Source organism: Xyrauchen texanus, chromosome 13 (genome assembly GCF_025860055.1).
Source record: "Xyrauchen texanus isolate HMW12.3.18 chromosome 13, RBS_HiC_50CHRs, whole genome shotgun sequence".
In the NCBI taxonomy this organism is placed as follows: Eukaryota; Metazoa; Chordata; class Actinopteri; order Cypriniformes; family Catostomidae; genus Xyrauchen; species Xyrauchen texanus.
In genome coordinates, this window is record NC_068288.1 from 44,029,898 (window position 1) to 44,048,750 (window position 18,853).

The 18,853-nt window shown below is 36.3% G+C and overlaps 1 protein-coding gene across 1 annotated transcript; it reads left to right on the top strand.

The window, feature by feature from the left end:
• Positions 1–1,786: 1,786 nt before the first annotated feature.
• LOC127654453 (tubby-related protein 1-like) lies at positions 1,787–14,652 on the top strand. Its single transcript, XM_052141660.1, has 10 exons — positions 1,787–1,887; positions 2,345–2,455; positions 3,171–3,311; positions 3,436–3,521; positions 5,794–5,961; positions 8,902–9,014; positions 9,205–9,313; positions 9,420–9,518; positions 10,287–10,458; positions 13,912–14,652. The coding sequence occupies exons 2-10, from the start codon at positions 2,407–2,409 to the stop codon at positions 14,043–14,045; spliced, it is 1,071 nt and encodes a 356-aa protein (XP_051997620.1). The 5' UTR covers positions 1,787–1,887; positions 2,345–2,406; the 3' UTR covers positions 14,046–14,652.
• The last annotated feature ends 4,201 nt before the right edge of the window (positions 14,653–18,853 follow it).

An 18,853-nucleotide genomic window follows, 5' to 3' on the forward strand; every position in this document is an offset into this window, starting at 1 on the left:
CTTTGTTCCTTTCACTTGCTCCCCAACTGGTGAGTTATATAACTTTTGTTTTCATTTTTCAATGTAAAATATATTGCATTCAGTGTTTCACTGTTAGTTTTCTTATATTTTTCCTAGCCACTCGCCATCACGCATTCATTTAATCCATCCTCAAATAATTAAAATAACATAATTTTATGTTTGTGCACATCAGATTATTTTAGAAGCCCAAAAAGAAGTCGGAGTCTTCAACAGCAGAGACCAACGGAACTGAAGCCAAACCCAAAAATACAAAGAGTAAGAAGAATCGAGATCTATCGGCCGAGAGCAGACCAGCCACTCAAAGTACGACAGAGAGTTCATACAATATGTCAATGTATACACGCGGAAATATTTACACAGCTCTCACAAAAACCTCCATTACAAAACTTCCTCACAGATGCAGAGAAAGTGAAGAAGAAGAAAGTAGAGAAAGAGAAGGAATCGCCAGAGAAGGACAAAGAATCCAAAAAGAAAGCTAAAACCGCTCCAAAGAAAAAGAAGAGTAAGTGGCACAATTAAAATCCCATATTTTGATCTCAGAGTTGACAGTTATTACTTCACAATATTGTCACATAAAAATGCAGTTGAGACAAATGTTGACATACAACAAGAGCAATAAATATTATATTTGAATAGCATTGCACAGATCATTCAGGCTTGGAAGTTCATAGTGAAATCTCTCACTTTTGATTGTGGACTTTGGTCTCTTGGCAAATCTGAGCACATTTTGAGACATTGTTAAGAAAAAGACCTTTAATGTCTGCATTTTCTGTCCACTGATGTCACTGCTGTCTTTAAGATAAACCACATTACGACACTAAAAAATCTAATTTGTGATATTTTTCAATACAGCATGCCAAAAATAGCATGTACCATATTTGATATTGATAGACTAGTGTAACTAAGCACTAAGGCTACGTCTACATTAATCCGGATACATTTGAAAATGGCATTTTAGTTTCAAAACGCTCTCCGTCCACACTAATGTTTTCAAGCGTTTTCCAAAAGTTGCTCGTCCACACTGAAACGTATGAAAATGCTTAAATCGCTGTCACTGCGGATGCGGAAAATCCCCGCTGTATGTACGTTCTGAAACGCAATTACGTTGACTCCTCAGGAGGAGACGGTCCAGGTGCTTGCTGGACACTCTGGGATGTCCTGAAGCCTTCTTCACTGCAGTTGATCCTCTCTCCTTGAAGTTCTTGATGATCCGGTAAATGGATCTTTCAGGTGCAATATTCTTTGCAGCAATTTCCTTGCATGTGAGGCCATATTAATGCAAAGTGAGGATGGCTGCATGTCTTTCTTTAGAGGTAACCATTGCTAACAAGAACGACGGACAACTACTCCGAGTAAACTTCCCTTCGCCTTTGAAGGAACGCAATGTGAAGGTTGTACAAAGTGACATTTATTTTTTAACAACGCTATCAAAGTGAGTATCAGGCACAACAGCGCCGCTATAACACGGGCCGCCATCTTGATTGTTTTGGTTGGATAGATCACATGACTAAAAATGCATCATCGTTTTCCAAAGCATCCGTTTTCACAGCCCACGCTACAACGCGAAAACGCAGTTTTCAAATTTATCGCACTTTGGAGTGCGTTTTCAAAAAGCTTGCGGACAAAAACGCCGTCTCAGTGTGGACGGAAGGCCAAAACGGGAGAAAAAGATGCTTTTTCAAACGAAAAGGTATTAGTGTGGACTAGGCCTAAACGTCTTTGTTATGAAAGCAGGCTCTCCAGAAGACGACGATGATGAAGAGGATGATGGGGAGAGCACGCCTCAGAAGAAGACGAAAAAAAAGTCTTCAAAGGAAAGTTGTGATGGAAAAGAAAAGGAGAAAGACAAGAAGTCTAAATCTAAAGGTAAGCGTGACCCACTTCACAGCTATCATTCTGTAATAAATCTCTATTCAGACTCTTTTATTGAGTTATTAAAGACCCAATGAGATACAAACTGGAGTTTTGTGGCTGTTAGTCCATGTCTGATAACTTATGAGCCGATCTATGTGCTAGTGTACTCCTGAAACCCTTCAATATGCCCTGCCCCAACTTCCTTATTCAATAGATGATTCAACCAAACGTTGGACACATTCTGAATCTCATCAGCATGTCAAACCTTTCAAACATTGGTCCACTCAGCCAGAACCAAAGAATAATTTAGTGATTTCTAAAAGTGACCCCCAACCCCCACTCATCAAGACATTTCATGGGGTCTTTAATCATATCTATTATGGGAGCTTTTGCCAGTCTCAACAGTAAAGGCTCTCTACATCTCTGTATTGATTTGTTTAACGTTTTGTTGCTTACTGTGAACATTAAGATGTTAAAGAGGACACAGACAGTAAAGGAAAATCAAAAGCCAAGAAGAAGGAGCCAGTCTCCATGTTTCAGATAAATGGAGACAAGCCGGAAACCAGGAGTAAAAAGAAAGGTAGGCTGAAAGAACGGCCCGCACACATATTGTTATTATTTAATTCATATTTATGCCCTTTTCTGGAGATTGCCTAATGCTTGCTAAATCTGTTAAATATGAGGGATGCAATGTAATGGCTTAAGATAGCTTTTCTATATAGAAGATTTGATTTAAAAAAATTGTTATATATTTAGAAGAGACGTGTGGTGGTGTAGTGGGCTAAAGCACATAACTGTTAATCAGAAGGTCACTGGTTTGATCCCCACGACCACCACCATCATGTCCTTGAGTAAGATACTTGCCTCAAGGTTGCTCCGGGGGGATTGTCCCTGTAATAAGTGCACTGTAAGTCGCTTTGGATAAACGCATCTACCAAATGCATAAATGTAAATGGTCTGCACTTATTTACCGCTTTTTTATCCTTAGCGGTATTCAAAGCGCTTTACACTGACTCATTCACCCATTCACACACCAATGGTGGCAGAGCTGCCATGCAAGGTGCTAGCCTGCCATTGGGAGCAACTTAGGGTTCAGTGTCATGTGGAGTCATGTGGGCTGGGAATCAAACCACCAACCCTGCGATTAGTGGCCGACCCGCTCTACCACCTGAGCCACAGCTCAATTATAGCATGTCACAGTGCAAAACACTGCTGAAACTGCTTGAAATGTCACTACCCATGTCTAATTTATCATTCAGAATGAACTAAACATGCTTTTGTTGCTTTTGACACAGCTGCCAAATCTGAGAGTGAGGATGAGAGCGAACCAGAAACTAAAAGCAGCAAGACGAAGAAGAAAAGCAGCTCAAATCCAGCGTCCATGTTCCAGACCGGAGGAGACAAAGACAAGGACAAAAAGACCAAAACCTCCAAGAGTGAGTCCTGTTGTAAATCATTTAATTGAATATTAAACTGAATGATTTCACCTGTGAATTTCTTATAGCTGTGTCTATTGTAACTGACAATATCCGTGTCTAATTGAATGTTGCTTCTTCTCAGGTTCTGCTAAAGCAGAAGAGAGTGAAGAATCAGATTCAGACGTGGCACAGAAGAAGAAAAAGGGAAAGGGGAAAAAAAGCAAGAAGGTATGTTCATTTCGTTTTAAAGAATTCTGTATTTTAAAACTACAGTAAAACAAAAATATGTTTGGGAAATACTGGTTTATCTGGTATCATGAGGCAGATTTATATGCACCTGGAAATCTATAAATATAAAAAGTATAAACATCACTTATATAATATTTTAGCCCATTTTTAAGATTTACGCATTTGCATTTCATAACAAAATTCCATCAAATTGAATTGTGTAATGTGTAACAGAAATTAAATGAACTATTCAAATATAAATATTTTATTTTATCAATCAAAATGATTTGATGACTTTAGCTTAACATTAAGATTGTTAATCAATAAATACCCTAAATATCACTGGTAACACTTTACAATAAGTTTCCATACATTAACATTAGACTTTAATGCATTAGCAATCATGAACAAACAATTATCAATATATTTATTTTAACAGCATTTATTAATCTATTCATTAAGTAAGGGTTAATGCCTGACGAGGTGTCCATTGTCAGGTTTTAATGGACGACGGCGAGGTGTGAACCGGCCGACGCATAGCAGAGGACGGTTGCCTCCGCCGAAGGCCATTAAAACCTGACAATGGACACCTCGGAGGGCATTAACCCGCTTATACCATGGTCACTTGCCAAATAAAACATTTTTAAAACATTACTTTATATTTTAATTAGGCTAAATCTAGTTTTTACAAATAATAACTTGCCTGACGGTTTATTTAGCAACCGGAGATATTTATAGTCCGCTCAGCTTGTAGAACCCTTCAGGTTCAAAAATGCATTTTTTTTCATGAAACACAAAGGTAGGCATAGTTATTTTTTGATTACACATAAAACAATTAATCAAACAACAATCAAACAAAAAAACAATTAGTTCTGCGCTCCAGCGATTTGCGCTTATAGAGGGCAATAAATTCAAAGAGAGGGTCATTTGCCTACATGCTAGCTTTTTAATTTACAATTAATTTCAACGTTTCCATTTATAGTGCAATTTGAAAAAGTCGGCCAGTCAGACATAGGGGCCTTTGAAGGAGGATCCACAAAAGCTGGGTACTGCCCATGATGGGCACTTGATGCAGACAGTAGGCTACGTTGCTCCAGCTTCGTCTCTCACGGACTGACGGAGCCCAGTAAGCCCGCAGACTGCTCTCGCATCGATGGCCTGTCACCGACATTATTTGACGGCTCTCCAGTCCAGCATCGGAGAGTCGACCTACAGCGGTGCTTTGGAGGCTGTGGTTAGTGTAGACCTTCGAAAGACCCATGATTCAATTCTCCCGGTGTTATCTCTTTGTGTCGTTTCTCCATTTTATTTACATTTTTTCTTTCTTCAGCAGCATCCCAGTCGTCAAAGTTGTCATATTCTCCATAAATGTTAAAAGAAATAACGAAGTCGCTCATTGTTGTATTAGTAGGCTATGTAATATCTAACTAACGTTAGACGTTTGTTTTGATAGAGCAAATTGTTAACGGATACTTTGACTGCCTGTTGCTATGGTTACTCACAGCTGTTGTAGGCAGCGCATTTATTTATTAATTTCGAATGGTAAACAGGCAGTTTCACCAGAACAACTTTACTAGGTGTCCTCTATCACTTTTTAACGGACACCCTGCAGCCAATCAGAATCGAGTATTCACCCAGACCATGGTATAATGTTAGTTAATAAAAATACAATTGTTCGTTGTCAGTCCTTTTTAGTTCATAGAGCATTAACCAATCTTAACTTATACAACTTTTGATTTTAAAAAATGTATATGTTGAAATTAACATTAACCAAGACTCATAAATGCTGTAAAAGTATGTTCATTGTTAGTTAATGTTAACTAATGGAACCTTATTGTGAAGTGTTACCAGATCATTACAATTTATCCTTGTAAAGGATTAAAAAAATGTAAACAAATCTAAACAAAAAATGTTTTAAGTCTACACATCCCTTCGGAGTACTATTTTTCCAAACACTCCTGTTGAAATTAAAAAACATGTACTGTACCTTTATATGTATTTTAACTGTGAAGCACTTTAAATGTGCTACTTATATAATTAAAGTTGTATTGGATGGTAAACACAGTCCACCAAAATACCACAGATATTATTGTTATTGGTACTAAAACTGTGAAACATGGTAATATTGACTACAAAAGTGGCACTAAGTGGCACTGACAATGTAGTAACTGTAAAATACTATATTTTGTAACCAAGGTATTTTGGTGGAAACTATACGGTTACCATGGTAATTTTTTCTTCTGATCCTCTATCCTCTGTTATTCTTGAAAAGGAGGAAAGGGCACCTTCTCCCATCATCGAGTTTGACAACCTGGAGGAGTTTGTACTTCAACCTGCACAACAAGGCGTCACTGTAAAGTGTAAAGTGACCCGTGACAAGAGAGGAATGGACAAAGGCATTTATCCAACATACTACCTGCACCTGGACAACGAGAAAAAAGTATGACATGTATTGTGATGTTGTATTTGTCCATTGAGTTCCTTATGCTCTGAAAAACTTGTACAATTAGGACCAGTTGCAACAGGTATATTTAGTCATAGTGGCCCATTGAGTATTTGGACACTTAAGTCATATTCAAAAGTTTTTATTTTTTATTTTAAACCTAACGAACACATTTGTGGTGAAATTCTTGTGCTATATATCTATACATAAATGACACATTGGTTGATATTTTGTAAAGCAATGACATTCATTCATTTTTAGGTTTGACTTAATATGTTTGGGGGCCACTGTAGTATTTTGATTTCTGTAATAATTGTATTTTATTACTACTGTATATTCATTTATTATTTTATTTTAATGATTAAAACCAGAGGCAGATCAATTGTGGATTTTGCTGATATTGATAACTAAGGTGGTGAAAAAGGCAGATAAACTATTAATTGGCCGATTGGTTTTTAAAATCAATTTATAGGCTTAAATTAATAAAAAATAATAATCGTAGTCTTTCCTATCTATGATGGACACAGACAAAAATTAGGCATGAAAAGAAAAAAAAAGTAAGAAAATCCCAGATGTGGTTTATTGTGATACCAAAATAATAACCAGAATTTTGGGACTCTTATTTTGAAATAATGGAGATTTGGCTCAAATAAAATGCTTTATTTTTAAGTATTTACCAAGTTTAGCTTTTATATATTTACCAGATTTAAGGACATACTGTATGTGTGTATATATATATATATATATATATATATATATATATATATATATATATATACAGTATGTAAAATTGAGTTCCGGCATATGACGTAGGCGGTGCGTAAGCTCCGCATCACTTCTCTTAAGAAGGCCTTGATTAAGCCCCTGGAGCCGTATGGATTACTTTTTTGAGGGATGGATGAGCTTTTTTGGGCTTCAAAATCTAAGGTACCATTCACTCCAATTACAAAGCTTGGAAGAGCCGGATATTTTTTAAAGAGCACCTATTATGATTTTTAAACATGCCTAATTTTGTTTTACAGGTCTCATACAATAGGTTTACAAGCATCCAAGGTCAAAAAAGACTTTAATTTGCTCATAATTTAAATTGCAGCATTACCTTTTCTTCCCAGTATAAAAAATGACTCGCTCAATGATCCGTTCTAAAGCATTCATTCTAAACTCCTCCTTTCAGAGAGCCTGTTGTGATTGGTTTACCGCTTAGTGTAGTGTTTGAGGGCGGGTCAAAGCTGTTCGCGAGCAGCCAATGAAGACCAGAGGCAGGTTTTTTGTTACCAAATTATAAAAATTAGTACAGGAAGTAAGTCTGGATTTACTAAAGACTTGTTTCAGGTGTTCAGAATCGTCAGAATCGACTTTTTTACATTCACAAACAGCTATATAACACACTACATAAAAGGTAGAAAGTCATATACACCTAGGATGGCTTGAAGGTAAGTAAATGTGAACTAACCCTTTAAATGTTTCAAATCAAGTACAAACTAAAATTGTATATATAAAAAAAATGGCAATGGATGACTTAATAAAGAAAAGCAGCCAATAAGTGCCCAAAATAGATGGGAACTTCTTCAATACTGTTTAAATGCATCCCAGGATGATGCATCAAGAAGTTGCTTGAGAAAATGTCAAGAGTTCATGAGTAATTCTTGGCAAAGGGGGGCTACTTTGAAGATGCTAAAATATATCACAGTTTGATGTATTTTGGATTTTGTTTAGTCACAACATAATTCCCATTATTCCATTAATGTTATTCCATAGTTTTGATGGCTTTACTATTATTCTAAAATGTAAGTAAAGTGACCCTAAACTTTTGACCGGTAGTGTGTATGTGTATATATATATATATATATATATTTTTATTATTAGTATTCACAAGATATGAAGTTGGAGACACAATGTGGCACATTTCCATTTAGTTGCATTACTCTTTGCATGCTCTCGCTTCATTAAGAACACTTGATTTATCTATTTAAAATACATGACTAAATAACAAAATATTAATTGAAATGTGGAAATAAAAAATTTATGACTTTTGTCAATGATAAAATAATGTAGAACTGAAAGTTGGTAATTGGTAAATATCAGCACTGAATTTTGACGATAACCGATAGTTCTAATAAGCAGTCGGCACTATCGGCACTGATTAATCGGTAAAAACGATATATCGGTCTCTTTAAGCACGCCAATGCTGAGCTATTTGGGAATGACCATCCGCAAAATTGGCAAATATCAGCAGAATATTAGAAGAATATTCCCTTGTCAATACTGTTTCGGTTACCAATATCGGTTACCAATTTGTTTCACTTTAGCCAGTTCTGGAAGATTCTACAGATAGAATAGTTTTGTTCTACAATATAACAGCCGTCTCTAGAGGTGAAAAACAATCACAAAGGAATTTCCTGTATCTAAATCTTTCATTCATCCAAATTTTTATCCTCACTTTTATGCATATTTTGATTAGGCGCTATAGTGGTCCAAATTCAAGCGAGGGCATGCAAATAAACATTCTCCCGTCCAAAAACGTCTCCCGTCAGCACATACATCATGTCTCCAACTTCATAATAATTATTAACCTTATTCCTCATTTAACCTTATCTGAAGAATATATATGTTAGATAAAATCCTGAGTGTGTTTTGTGCTTCTTCTTTGCTAAAAGTCCCATGATATGCACAATATATATATTTTTTTGGTTATTCTTAGGATATTGATTAAACAATAAACTGCATTATGGATTGCATTAATTCTGGACTCTAATAACCTCTGTGTTTATGCCCATCACAGTAACAAACGACTTAAAATCGATTTTTAAAACTATCAGCTGATTAATCGATTGTCAGCCTTTTCTGCCACCTTAGTTATCGGCATCGGCAAAATCCACAATCAGTCCGCTTCTATTTAAAATGAAACATTTCAGCATTTTTATGTCTTACATCAAGGTATTTTTGTTAGCGGGGAGGAAGAGGAAGAAGAGCACAACCTCAAATTACCTGATCTCCATCGACCCCACTGACCTCTCCAGAGGTGGAGAAAACTTCATCGGGAAGTTGAGGTAAGAGGACTTTACAATGCTGGGTTTGGCTCTTTCATGAGCGTATTCTTATTTTGAAATACATTTTCAAATCAGTTATAATTTTGTTTGAATCTAAAGATGTTATGCACCATTTCAGCTCTATAAGTCTATGGTACAGTCACACAAATACCACACAACATCATCTATTTAATGGTTGTTTGCATTTAAGGTCCAATCTGATGGGAACTAAATTCACAGTGTTCGATAATGCAATGCATCCGGACAGAGCGCTCCCTGACATGTCTAATGCACGACAGGAATTAGCGGCCATTATATACGTAAGGCAAAATCCACTAACAGCTCTGGTTGAGATGCACTAATCAATGCCATTCAAGTTATACGTGACACTTCATTTATTAGCTTTACATTGGTATCTGATTCTAGGAAACAAATGTTTTGGGCATGAAAGGACCAAGACGAATGATTATAGTTGTCCCCGGCATGAACAAAGATGGTGAACGGGTGCCCATACGACCACGTAGTGTAAGTAAAGCACAGAAACCCACATATCCAATGATTGTTGATTGTTGTAAAGCTCATTAAACAGTCTAAAGCGAATAATTCCTAGTGAGCTTTGGCATTCGCTGTATTGTGTTCTGGTAAATCCGAATTACGAAATTCGGTTTTGCTTAAAGAAAATTAAATCTGTTTGTATGACCATTCAAATATTTGGCATAGTGACATGATTTGCATGACAATTAAGCACAAATTCTCATTACTTTAAGATATGTAACATATGTATAAAATGATGAGCACTCACATGAGATGAGGTAAATGGTCTGCACATATATAGCGCATTTTAGCCTAAGCGGTAAGTGCCATGCAAGGTGCTAGCCTGCCATTGGGAGCAACTTGGGGTTCAGTGTCTTGCCCAAGGACACTTGGGCATGTGGAGTCGTGTGGATAGGGGATCAAACCACCAACCCTGCGATTAGTGGACAAACCGTTCTACCACCTGAGCCACAGACTGTTTTATTCTACATGGGGCAGGGGCGCCCTCATGGGGGCTGCCATTTTAGAATCACATGGCCAGCTGATTACTAACTTAATTTTAGTAACCATGTTGTTATTGGACATATTCACTCTTGGATTAATTTAATCATGGCTGATTGTGAACAGTGAATTTGCACAATGGCATCTGTAACTGAAAATAATGTCATAATGGTCCTAAAAAGGCCTAATTTTCTCTATGAAAGATAATAATTATTATTATTATTTTAAATGCAGACTGAATGTACTCCTTTCCAACAGGACAATGACGGTCTCCTCATGAAACATCAAAACAGAAATATGGAGAACTTGATAGAGCTGCGCAATAAGACGCCAGTGTGGAATGAAGAGACTGCGTCACACGTGTTAAACTTCAATGGCAGAGTCACACAGTCGTCCATCAAAAACTTCCAGATTGTCCATAACAAAGACCGTGAGCAACTCAACGCTGTCTCTGTAGAGCTGTTGATATAGCACTAGAAGACATGTTCAGAATAGTGTGCAGTATGAATAGTGTGCACATTTTCTATATACATAAAACACATGGATGACCCAATTGTAGTACTACATTTGGCAAAATATGCAGTAAACAACAGAAGAAATTGTGTGCAATAGTTCATCTGAAAATGACCTTCTATTTCCAGTGTGAGGGATGAATTGTAATTCAAACACATTTTTTACATTTCTCTCTTCGGAGATCTTTAGAGGACAGGGCCGGGAATGTTTATCTGAAATAGTTTGCGTTCCCTCGCAATGTATTTACTGTGGTTTTAATGCAATATTTAACCATGATATTCATAGTGAAACCATAGTAAAAATAGAGGAAAAAATTATTTGTACTAAAACCATAGTAGATTAACCATGCTTTATCTATACTAAAACCATGGTTACTATGGATACAGTATACTGTATTAAAACAATGTTTTTCACCAAAAAACGTGGTTACTTGTTTATCATTTTGCATTCCTTCTTAATAAATGTACCATGGTTTTACTATAGTAATACTGTAGTAACCATGATTGTTTGTTTGTTTGGTGGAAACCATGGTTTTACTTTAGTAATACTGTAGTAACCATGTTTGTTTGTTTGGTGGAAACCATGGTTTTACTATAGTAATACTGTAGTAACCATGTTTGTTTGTTTGTTTGGTGGAAACCATGGTTTTACTATAGTAATACTGTAGTAACCATGTTTGTTTGTTTGTTTGTTTGTTTGGTGGAAACCATGGTTTTACTATAGTAATACTGTAGTAACCATGTTTGTTTGTTTGGTGGAAACCATGGTTTTACTATAGTAATACTGTAGTAACCATGTTTGTTTGTTTGTTTGGTGGAAACCATGGTTTTACTATAGTAATACTGTAGTAACCATGTTTGTTTGTTTGTTTGTTTGTTTGGTGGAAACCATGGTTTTACTATAGTAATACTGTAGTAACCATGTTTGTTTGTTTGTTTGTTTGTTTGGTGGAACCCATGGTTTTCCTATAGTACTACTGTAGTAACCATGTTTGTTTCTTTGGTGGAAACCATGGTTTTACTATAGTAATACTGTAGTAACCATGTTTGTTTGTTTGTTTGTTTGTTTGTTTGGTGGAAACCATGGTTTTACTATAGTAATACTGTAGTAACCATGTTTGTTTGTTTGTTTGTTTGTTTGGTGGAAACCATGGTTTTACTATAGTAATACTGTAGTAACCATGTTTGTTTGTTTGTTTGTTTGTTTGGTGGAACCCATGGTTTTCCTATAGTACTACTGTAGTAACCATGTTTGTTTCTTTGGTGGAAACCATGGTTTTACTATAGTAATACTGTAGTAACCATGTTTGTTTGTTTGTTTGTTTGTTTGTTTGGTGGAAACCATGGTTTTACTATAGTAATACTGTAGTAACCATGTTTGTTTGTTTGTTTGTTTGGTGGAAACCATGGTTTTACTATAGTAATACTGTAGTAACCATGTTTGTTTGTTTGTTTGTTTGTTTGGTGGAAACCATGGTTTTACTACAGAAATACTGTAGTAACCATGTTTGTTTGTTTGTTTGTTTGGTGGAAACCATGGTTTTACTATAGTAATACTGTAGTAACCATGTTTGTTTGTTTGTTTGTTTGTTTGTTTGGTGGAAACCATGGTTTTACTATAGTAATACTGTAGTAACCATGTTTGTTTGTTTGTTTGTTTGGTTGGTGGAAACCATGGTTTTACTATAGTAATACTGTAGTAACCATGTTTGTTTGTTTGTTTGGTGGAAACCATGGTTTTACTATAGTAATACTGTAGTAACCATGTTTGTTTGTTTGTTTGTTTGGTTGGTGGAAACCATGGTTTTACTATAGTAATACTGTAGTAACCATGTTTGTTTGTTTGTTTGGTGGAAACCATAGTTTTACTATAGAAATACTGTAGTAACCATGTTTGTTTGTTTGTTTGGTGGAAACCATGGTTTTACTATAGTAATACTGTAGTAACCATGTTTGTTTGTTTGGTGGAAACCATGGTTTTACTATAGTAATACTGTAGTAACCATGTTTGTTTGTTTGTTTGTTTGGTGGAACCCATGGTTTTCCTATAGTACTACTGTAGTAACCATGTTTGTTTCTTTGGTGGAAACCATGGTTTTACTATAGTAATACTGTAGTAACCATGTTTGTTTGTTTGTTTGTTTGTTTGTTTGGTGGAAACCATGGTTTTACTATAGTAATAATGTAGTAACCATGTTTGTTTGTTTGTTTGTTTGTTTGTTTGTTTGTTTGGTGGAAACCATGGTTTTACTATAGTAATACTGTAGTAACCATGTTTGTTTGTTTGTTTGGTGGAAACCATGGTTTTACTATAGAAATACTGTAGTAACCATGTTTGTTTGTTTGTTTGTTTGTTTGGTGGAAACCATGGTTTTACTATAGTAATACTGTAGTAACCATGTTTGTTTGTTTGTTTGTTTGGATGAAACCATGTTTTTACTATAGTAATACTGTAGTAACCATGTTTGTTTGTTTGTTTGTTTGTTTGTTTGGTGGAAACCATGGTTTTACTATAGTAATACTGTAGTAACCATGTTTGTTTGTTTGTTTGTTTGTTTGGTGGAAACCATGGTTTTACTATAGAAATACTGTAGTAACCATGTTTGTTTGTTTGTTTGGTGGAAACCATGGTTTTACTATAGTAATACTGTAGTAACCATGTTTGTTTGTTTGTTTGTTTGTTTGGTGGAAACCATGGTTTTACTATAGAAATACTGTAGTAACCATGTTTGTTTGTTTGTTGGAAACCATGGTTTTACTATAGATTAACCATGGTTAATCTTGTGGTTGCTATAGTTTTACTACAAATTTTGGAAAATACTACAAAATTAGTATTTTAATTACTATTGTTTTCTTTTTCTAGTATTATTACTATGGTTCCACTATGAATATGGTTAAGATATGGTTACTGTAGTAAAACCATTGGATTTGGTTTTGGATGCCACTTGCTGAATTAAACATACGCTATAATGAGGTCATGTGACCATAATGTAGCATACAACCTCTTTAAATTTTTATTGTTGCATATTGCACTGTTTCGCATACTTCACATACTATTTTTTATTTATTTTTTTACATAGTAGGGTGCTACTTTAGTTTCATTAGCAAAAAGGAACACTAGTGTCCCGCAGTAAGTTTATAGGCAAACTAAGCAAGTTGCTTGGGGCCCCCGATCCATCAAGGGCCCCCCACACTGTCATAGACAATATAAGTACTATAAGAACACAAATATTTGCTTTGGGCCCCCAAAAGGCTAGAACCGGCAATGCACTAGTGTTCCATTTTGCTAATTAAACTAAAGTAATCCATGTATTAGCTATGAATAATCAAATTAACAATGACTATTAAATCACGTTGATTTTACGTTCCAGAGGACTACATTGTGATGCAGTTTGGGAGAATTGCCGATGACGCCTTCACTCTGGACTATAAATATCCTCTGTGTGCCGTGCAGGCGTTTGCAATCGCGCTTTCCAGCTTTGATGGCAAAATCGCCTGCGAGTAAAAGAACCAAGATTGATATCTTTCTGTGATTTTGTCACATGCAACAAATGGGAAACATTGTCACTCAGCAAGAGCTCTATGTACACCACGAAAAGACTAAAACTCATAAACCTGAGAATGATATTATAGCCTCTGGGGTTACATGATTTGACATGCCGTACAGAGAACTGCTGAGGTCCTGAGTGGTTATATCCTCTCAAAAAACTCTTTAAAATGCACTCAAATCTAATAATGAGTATATTGGATGAAGGACAGAGTGTATTGAGATTATTTTGAGAGTATTAAAGATGCAAATGACCTCTGGTGGTGAGGAGGTCACATTACACTCGGTATGTGCTCGACAGAGTTGAGTAAAAGTTCAAAAAGGAGACATGTTTATGCTTGACAGTTGTCACCAGAAATTTGAGTAATTTTATGTTTAGATTAACTATACAGTGTAATGAAAAGAAATGTATTTCAGTGTTGTACTTCATGTTTCAAACCAGAAATCAGCATTATTACCATACCACAGGGGTCTTAAACTAAGAAAGATTCATACGGTCCCCCAACATAGCATTTAAAGAAATTACTTTTAATTAATTGCTAAATTAAGTTACAAGGAAAATAAAATGTGTATGTATTTACAATTGTCATGTTCATTGTGTGCATGTTACTGTTTGTGCAAGAATGCTTATCAGAGAGCGAGTAAGAGAGAAAGAGGTTGTTTGTTGAGAGTTAAAAGTTTCAGATTATACCAAGGTCCAGATAGTAAAATTCAGATTTTTGTGTATGCAGAATCTGATGCTTGGAGTATGTCAAACATCTCAACCACTCATGCCATTTCATGCTTACTTAAGCAAAAATGACTTGGAAATCTCTTTTACATATGCATAATGCATGTCATTGCAAAAATATTTCCACAACAAGATAAATATAGGTGATTCTTACGAACCTTGTCAAGAAAATATCCTGGTCATATTTACCCCCAAACAGGGCTGGACATTTTCCCGGTGGGCCGACGCACTTTGGGGCTGACCAGGGGCGGACTGGCCATCGAGAGAACCGAAAGGGTGCGGTGGGTCGGCCGCGAAATGGGCCACATTGGCGCAATAAGCTAAAATGAGCCGCCGCGTTATGCAGAACGGACCACAAAACAGCACCGCAATATGCAGAAAAGGACAGCGATCTCCAAATACCCACAATTTTTAGGCCGGGCCGATTTCTCTTCCAAGTCCAGCCCTGCTCCCAAATCAATTAAAACAAATATTAAATCATAGCCTACTTTTAGGACCATTAAAGGAATATTTTGTGTTAATATACAAGTTACAGTGAGGAAAATAAGTATTTGAACACCCTGCTATTTTGCAAGTTCTCCCACTTAGAAATCATGGAGGGGTCTGAAATTGTCATCGTAGGTGCATGTCTACTGTGAGAGACATAATCTAAAAAAAAAAAAAACAGAAATCACAATATATGATTTTTTAACTATTTATTTGTATGATACAGCTGCAAATAAGTATTTGAACACCTGTCTATCATCTAGAATTCTGACCCTCAAAGACCTGTTAGTCTGCCTTTAAAATGTCCACCTCCACTCCATTTATTATCCTAAATTAGATGCACCTGTTTGAGGCCGTTAGCTGCATAAAGACACCTGTCCACCCCATACAATCAGTAAGAATCCAACTACTAACATGGCCAAGACCAAAGAGCTGTCCAAAGACACCAGAGACAAAATTGCACACCTCCACAAGGCTGGAAAGGGCTACGGGGAAATTGCCAAGCAGCTTGGTGAAAAAAGGTCCACTGTTGGAGCAATCATTAGAAAATGGAAGAAGCTAAACATGACTGTCAATCTCCCTCGGACTGGGGCTCCATGCAAGATCTCACCTCGTGGGGTCTCAATGATCCTAAGAAAGGTGAGAAATCAGCCCAGAACTACACGGGAGGAGCTGGTCAATGACCTGAAAAGAGCTGGGACCACCGTTTCCAAGGTTACTGTTGGTAATACACGAAGACGTCATGGTTTGAAATCATGCATGGCACGGAAGGTACCCCTGCTTAAACCAGCACATGTCAAGGCCCGTCTTAAGTTTGCCAATGACCATTTGGATGATCCAGAGGAGTCATGGGAGAAAGTCATGTGGTCAGATGAGACCAAAATAGAACTTTTTGGTCATAATTCCACTAACCGTGTTTGGAGGAAGAAGAATGATGAGTACCATCCCAAGAACACCATCCCTACTGTGAAGCAGGGGGTGGTAGCATCATGCTTTGGGGGTGTTTTTCTGCACATGGGACAGGGCGACTGCACTGTATTAAGGAGAGGATGACCGGGGCCATGTATTGCGAGATCTTCCAACATGACAATGACCCGAAGCACACAGCCAGGATAACCAAGGAGTGGCTCTGTAAGAAGCATATCAAGGTTCTGGCGTGGCCTAGCCAGTCTCCAGACCTAAACCCAATAGAGAATCTTTGGAGGGAGCTCAAACTCCGTGTTTCTCAGCGACAGCCCAGAAACCTGACTGATCTAGAGAAGATCTGTGTGGAGGAGTGGGCCAAAATCCCTCCTGCAGTGTGTGCAAACCTGGTGAATAACTACAGGAAACGTTTGACCTCTGTAATTGCAAACAAAGGCTACTGAACCAAATATTAACATTGATTTTCTCAGGTGTTCAAATACTTATTTGCAGCTGTATCATACAAATAAATAGTTAAAAAATCATACATTGTGATTTCTGGATTTTTTTTTTTAGATTATGTCTCTCACAGTGGACATGCACCTACGATGACAATTTCAGACCCCTCCATGATTTCTAAGTGGGAGAACTTGCAAAATAGCAGGGTGTTCAAATACTTATTTTCCTCACTGTAAGTTCAGTCGACAGCATTTATAGGATAATGTTAATTACCACTAAAATACATTTTGACTCGTCCCTCCTTTTCTTAAAAAAAGAAGCAAAAATCGTGGTGACAGTGAGACAATTACAATGGAAAAGAATGAATGAAGCCAAATTTTGTATGTATAAAAGCACATTAATTCATGTTAAAACTCATGTATTATTTGAGTTGTAAAGCGGTTTAAATCGTAATTTTTTACAGCCATTTTAGGGTTTGTTGATGTTACATCATCATGGCAACGAAGTTGTAAAATAACTTTACACAGAAAAGGTTAGTAAGAGATTTTATCAGACTTGAATCATGTTTACACACATATTGTTTATGTCTTGTGGCTATACTTTTGAAACAGTGAGTCATTTTAACGTTTATGGATTGGCCCCATTTGTGGTAATCAACATTACACCACAAATGCAAACGATTTTCAAACTTAACTTCCATTCTTCCAGAACAGCCTGGAATATTCCTTTAAGATTATTTGCTTTCTGACATTGTTTTCATGACACATAATCACATTTTACCCACGAACTGTCATTACTGTAACACATCCGGACATTTTACTTTTACAAATGGTTTTCAATGATAATTCTCATTACCGTAACACTGACATATTTTACTGTTTTACAGTAAAAAAATTTCTGATTTACAATTAGTTTTTATTAAAATCAGCAAAAATGAAAGGCAGTGCCAAGGGAGTATTACTGTACTAGATGTACAAATGCAATACAGGTTTTTTTCCCAGTTTTTCCACATTGCATTAATGAGAATTGGGGGGTGAAATGTGCTGTAACTGTCACAAAAACAAATTAATAATGTAAATAATGTTATGGCCCTAAAAGTAGGCTGTATTTTCTACGGACAAAATACAATTTCTTATTTATTTCTTTGAATTTCGAGTCAAATAGGACCAGGACTTTTTCTTGACATCACTGACGAAGTGAACACATTTTTTTGTCAAGTGTTTATTAAACATTTGGTGTATAATTGTTTTGTTTTGCCTTTTATATACCATTAGTCTACTTTTAACAAATATTACTTGTATAACATACAGTAGAATGTATTTGATGACAACCCATAATTGTCTAAATCCAATAGAAATATGTTCCTCTATTTGTATTTATTTGGATGTAAAAGTAGGAAAATGCAATAATTTTAATTTAAATAAAAGTGTTTGTAAAAATGTGCCCTAAATAAGTTTAGGGTATTGTTTTACAAGGGACTTAAAATTATTATTATTATTATTATTTATTATTATTATTAAATCAAGTCTAGCCCCATGTTTCTCTGAAATGAATCACTCACATTAGAAGTTAAATGTGTTGCAAATGCCAGTCGCCATGTTGACTTTAAATTCCTCTTTAAAACTAACCAGGTAGAAAATATAGATCTTACAGTACAGCCACTGTAAGGGGTCAAATGAATGAATGCATTGCGCAAGAATTAAAGTCTCTCTGGAACTATTATCGCCTTAAAGTCAGCTTTAGCTGTGATATTACACTGGAGACCATTCTTTGAACCAGCAGCCCCAGGCCAGACCAGGGATCTGATCTGTCCCAGCCTGCTCGGTTGGTTGTTCAAACTTGTAGGTCTTAAAAGGTTTACCACGTATTTGCTGTGATAGATGATTAAGTTTCAAAGCTTCTCTGTTTTGTCACCATTGCCTTGTTGTAATATTCTAACTTGGCTTAGTTAACCTTTACTATGCACTGTAATCACATGTTTCCTGTTTGACCAATAGACGGAGCTCTGTGCCTATAAAGATGTGTGTTAATGCAGTACATAAAACAGAATGAGCATTATAATCTTAGGCTCGCTTCCAGAGTATTACATCACACACTTTGACTGTTGTGCTCTCCTGAGACAGTGGTGATGAAGAGGTTTTGCCGTTCACACTCATCGCTCTGGAATGTTGAATGGATTCTATTAAAA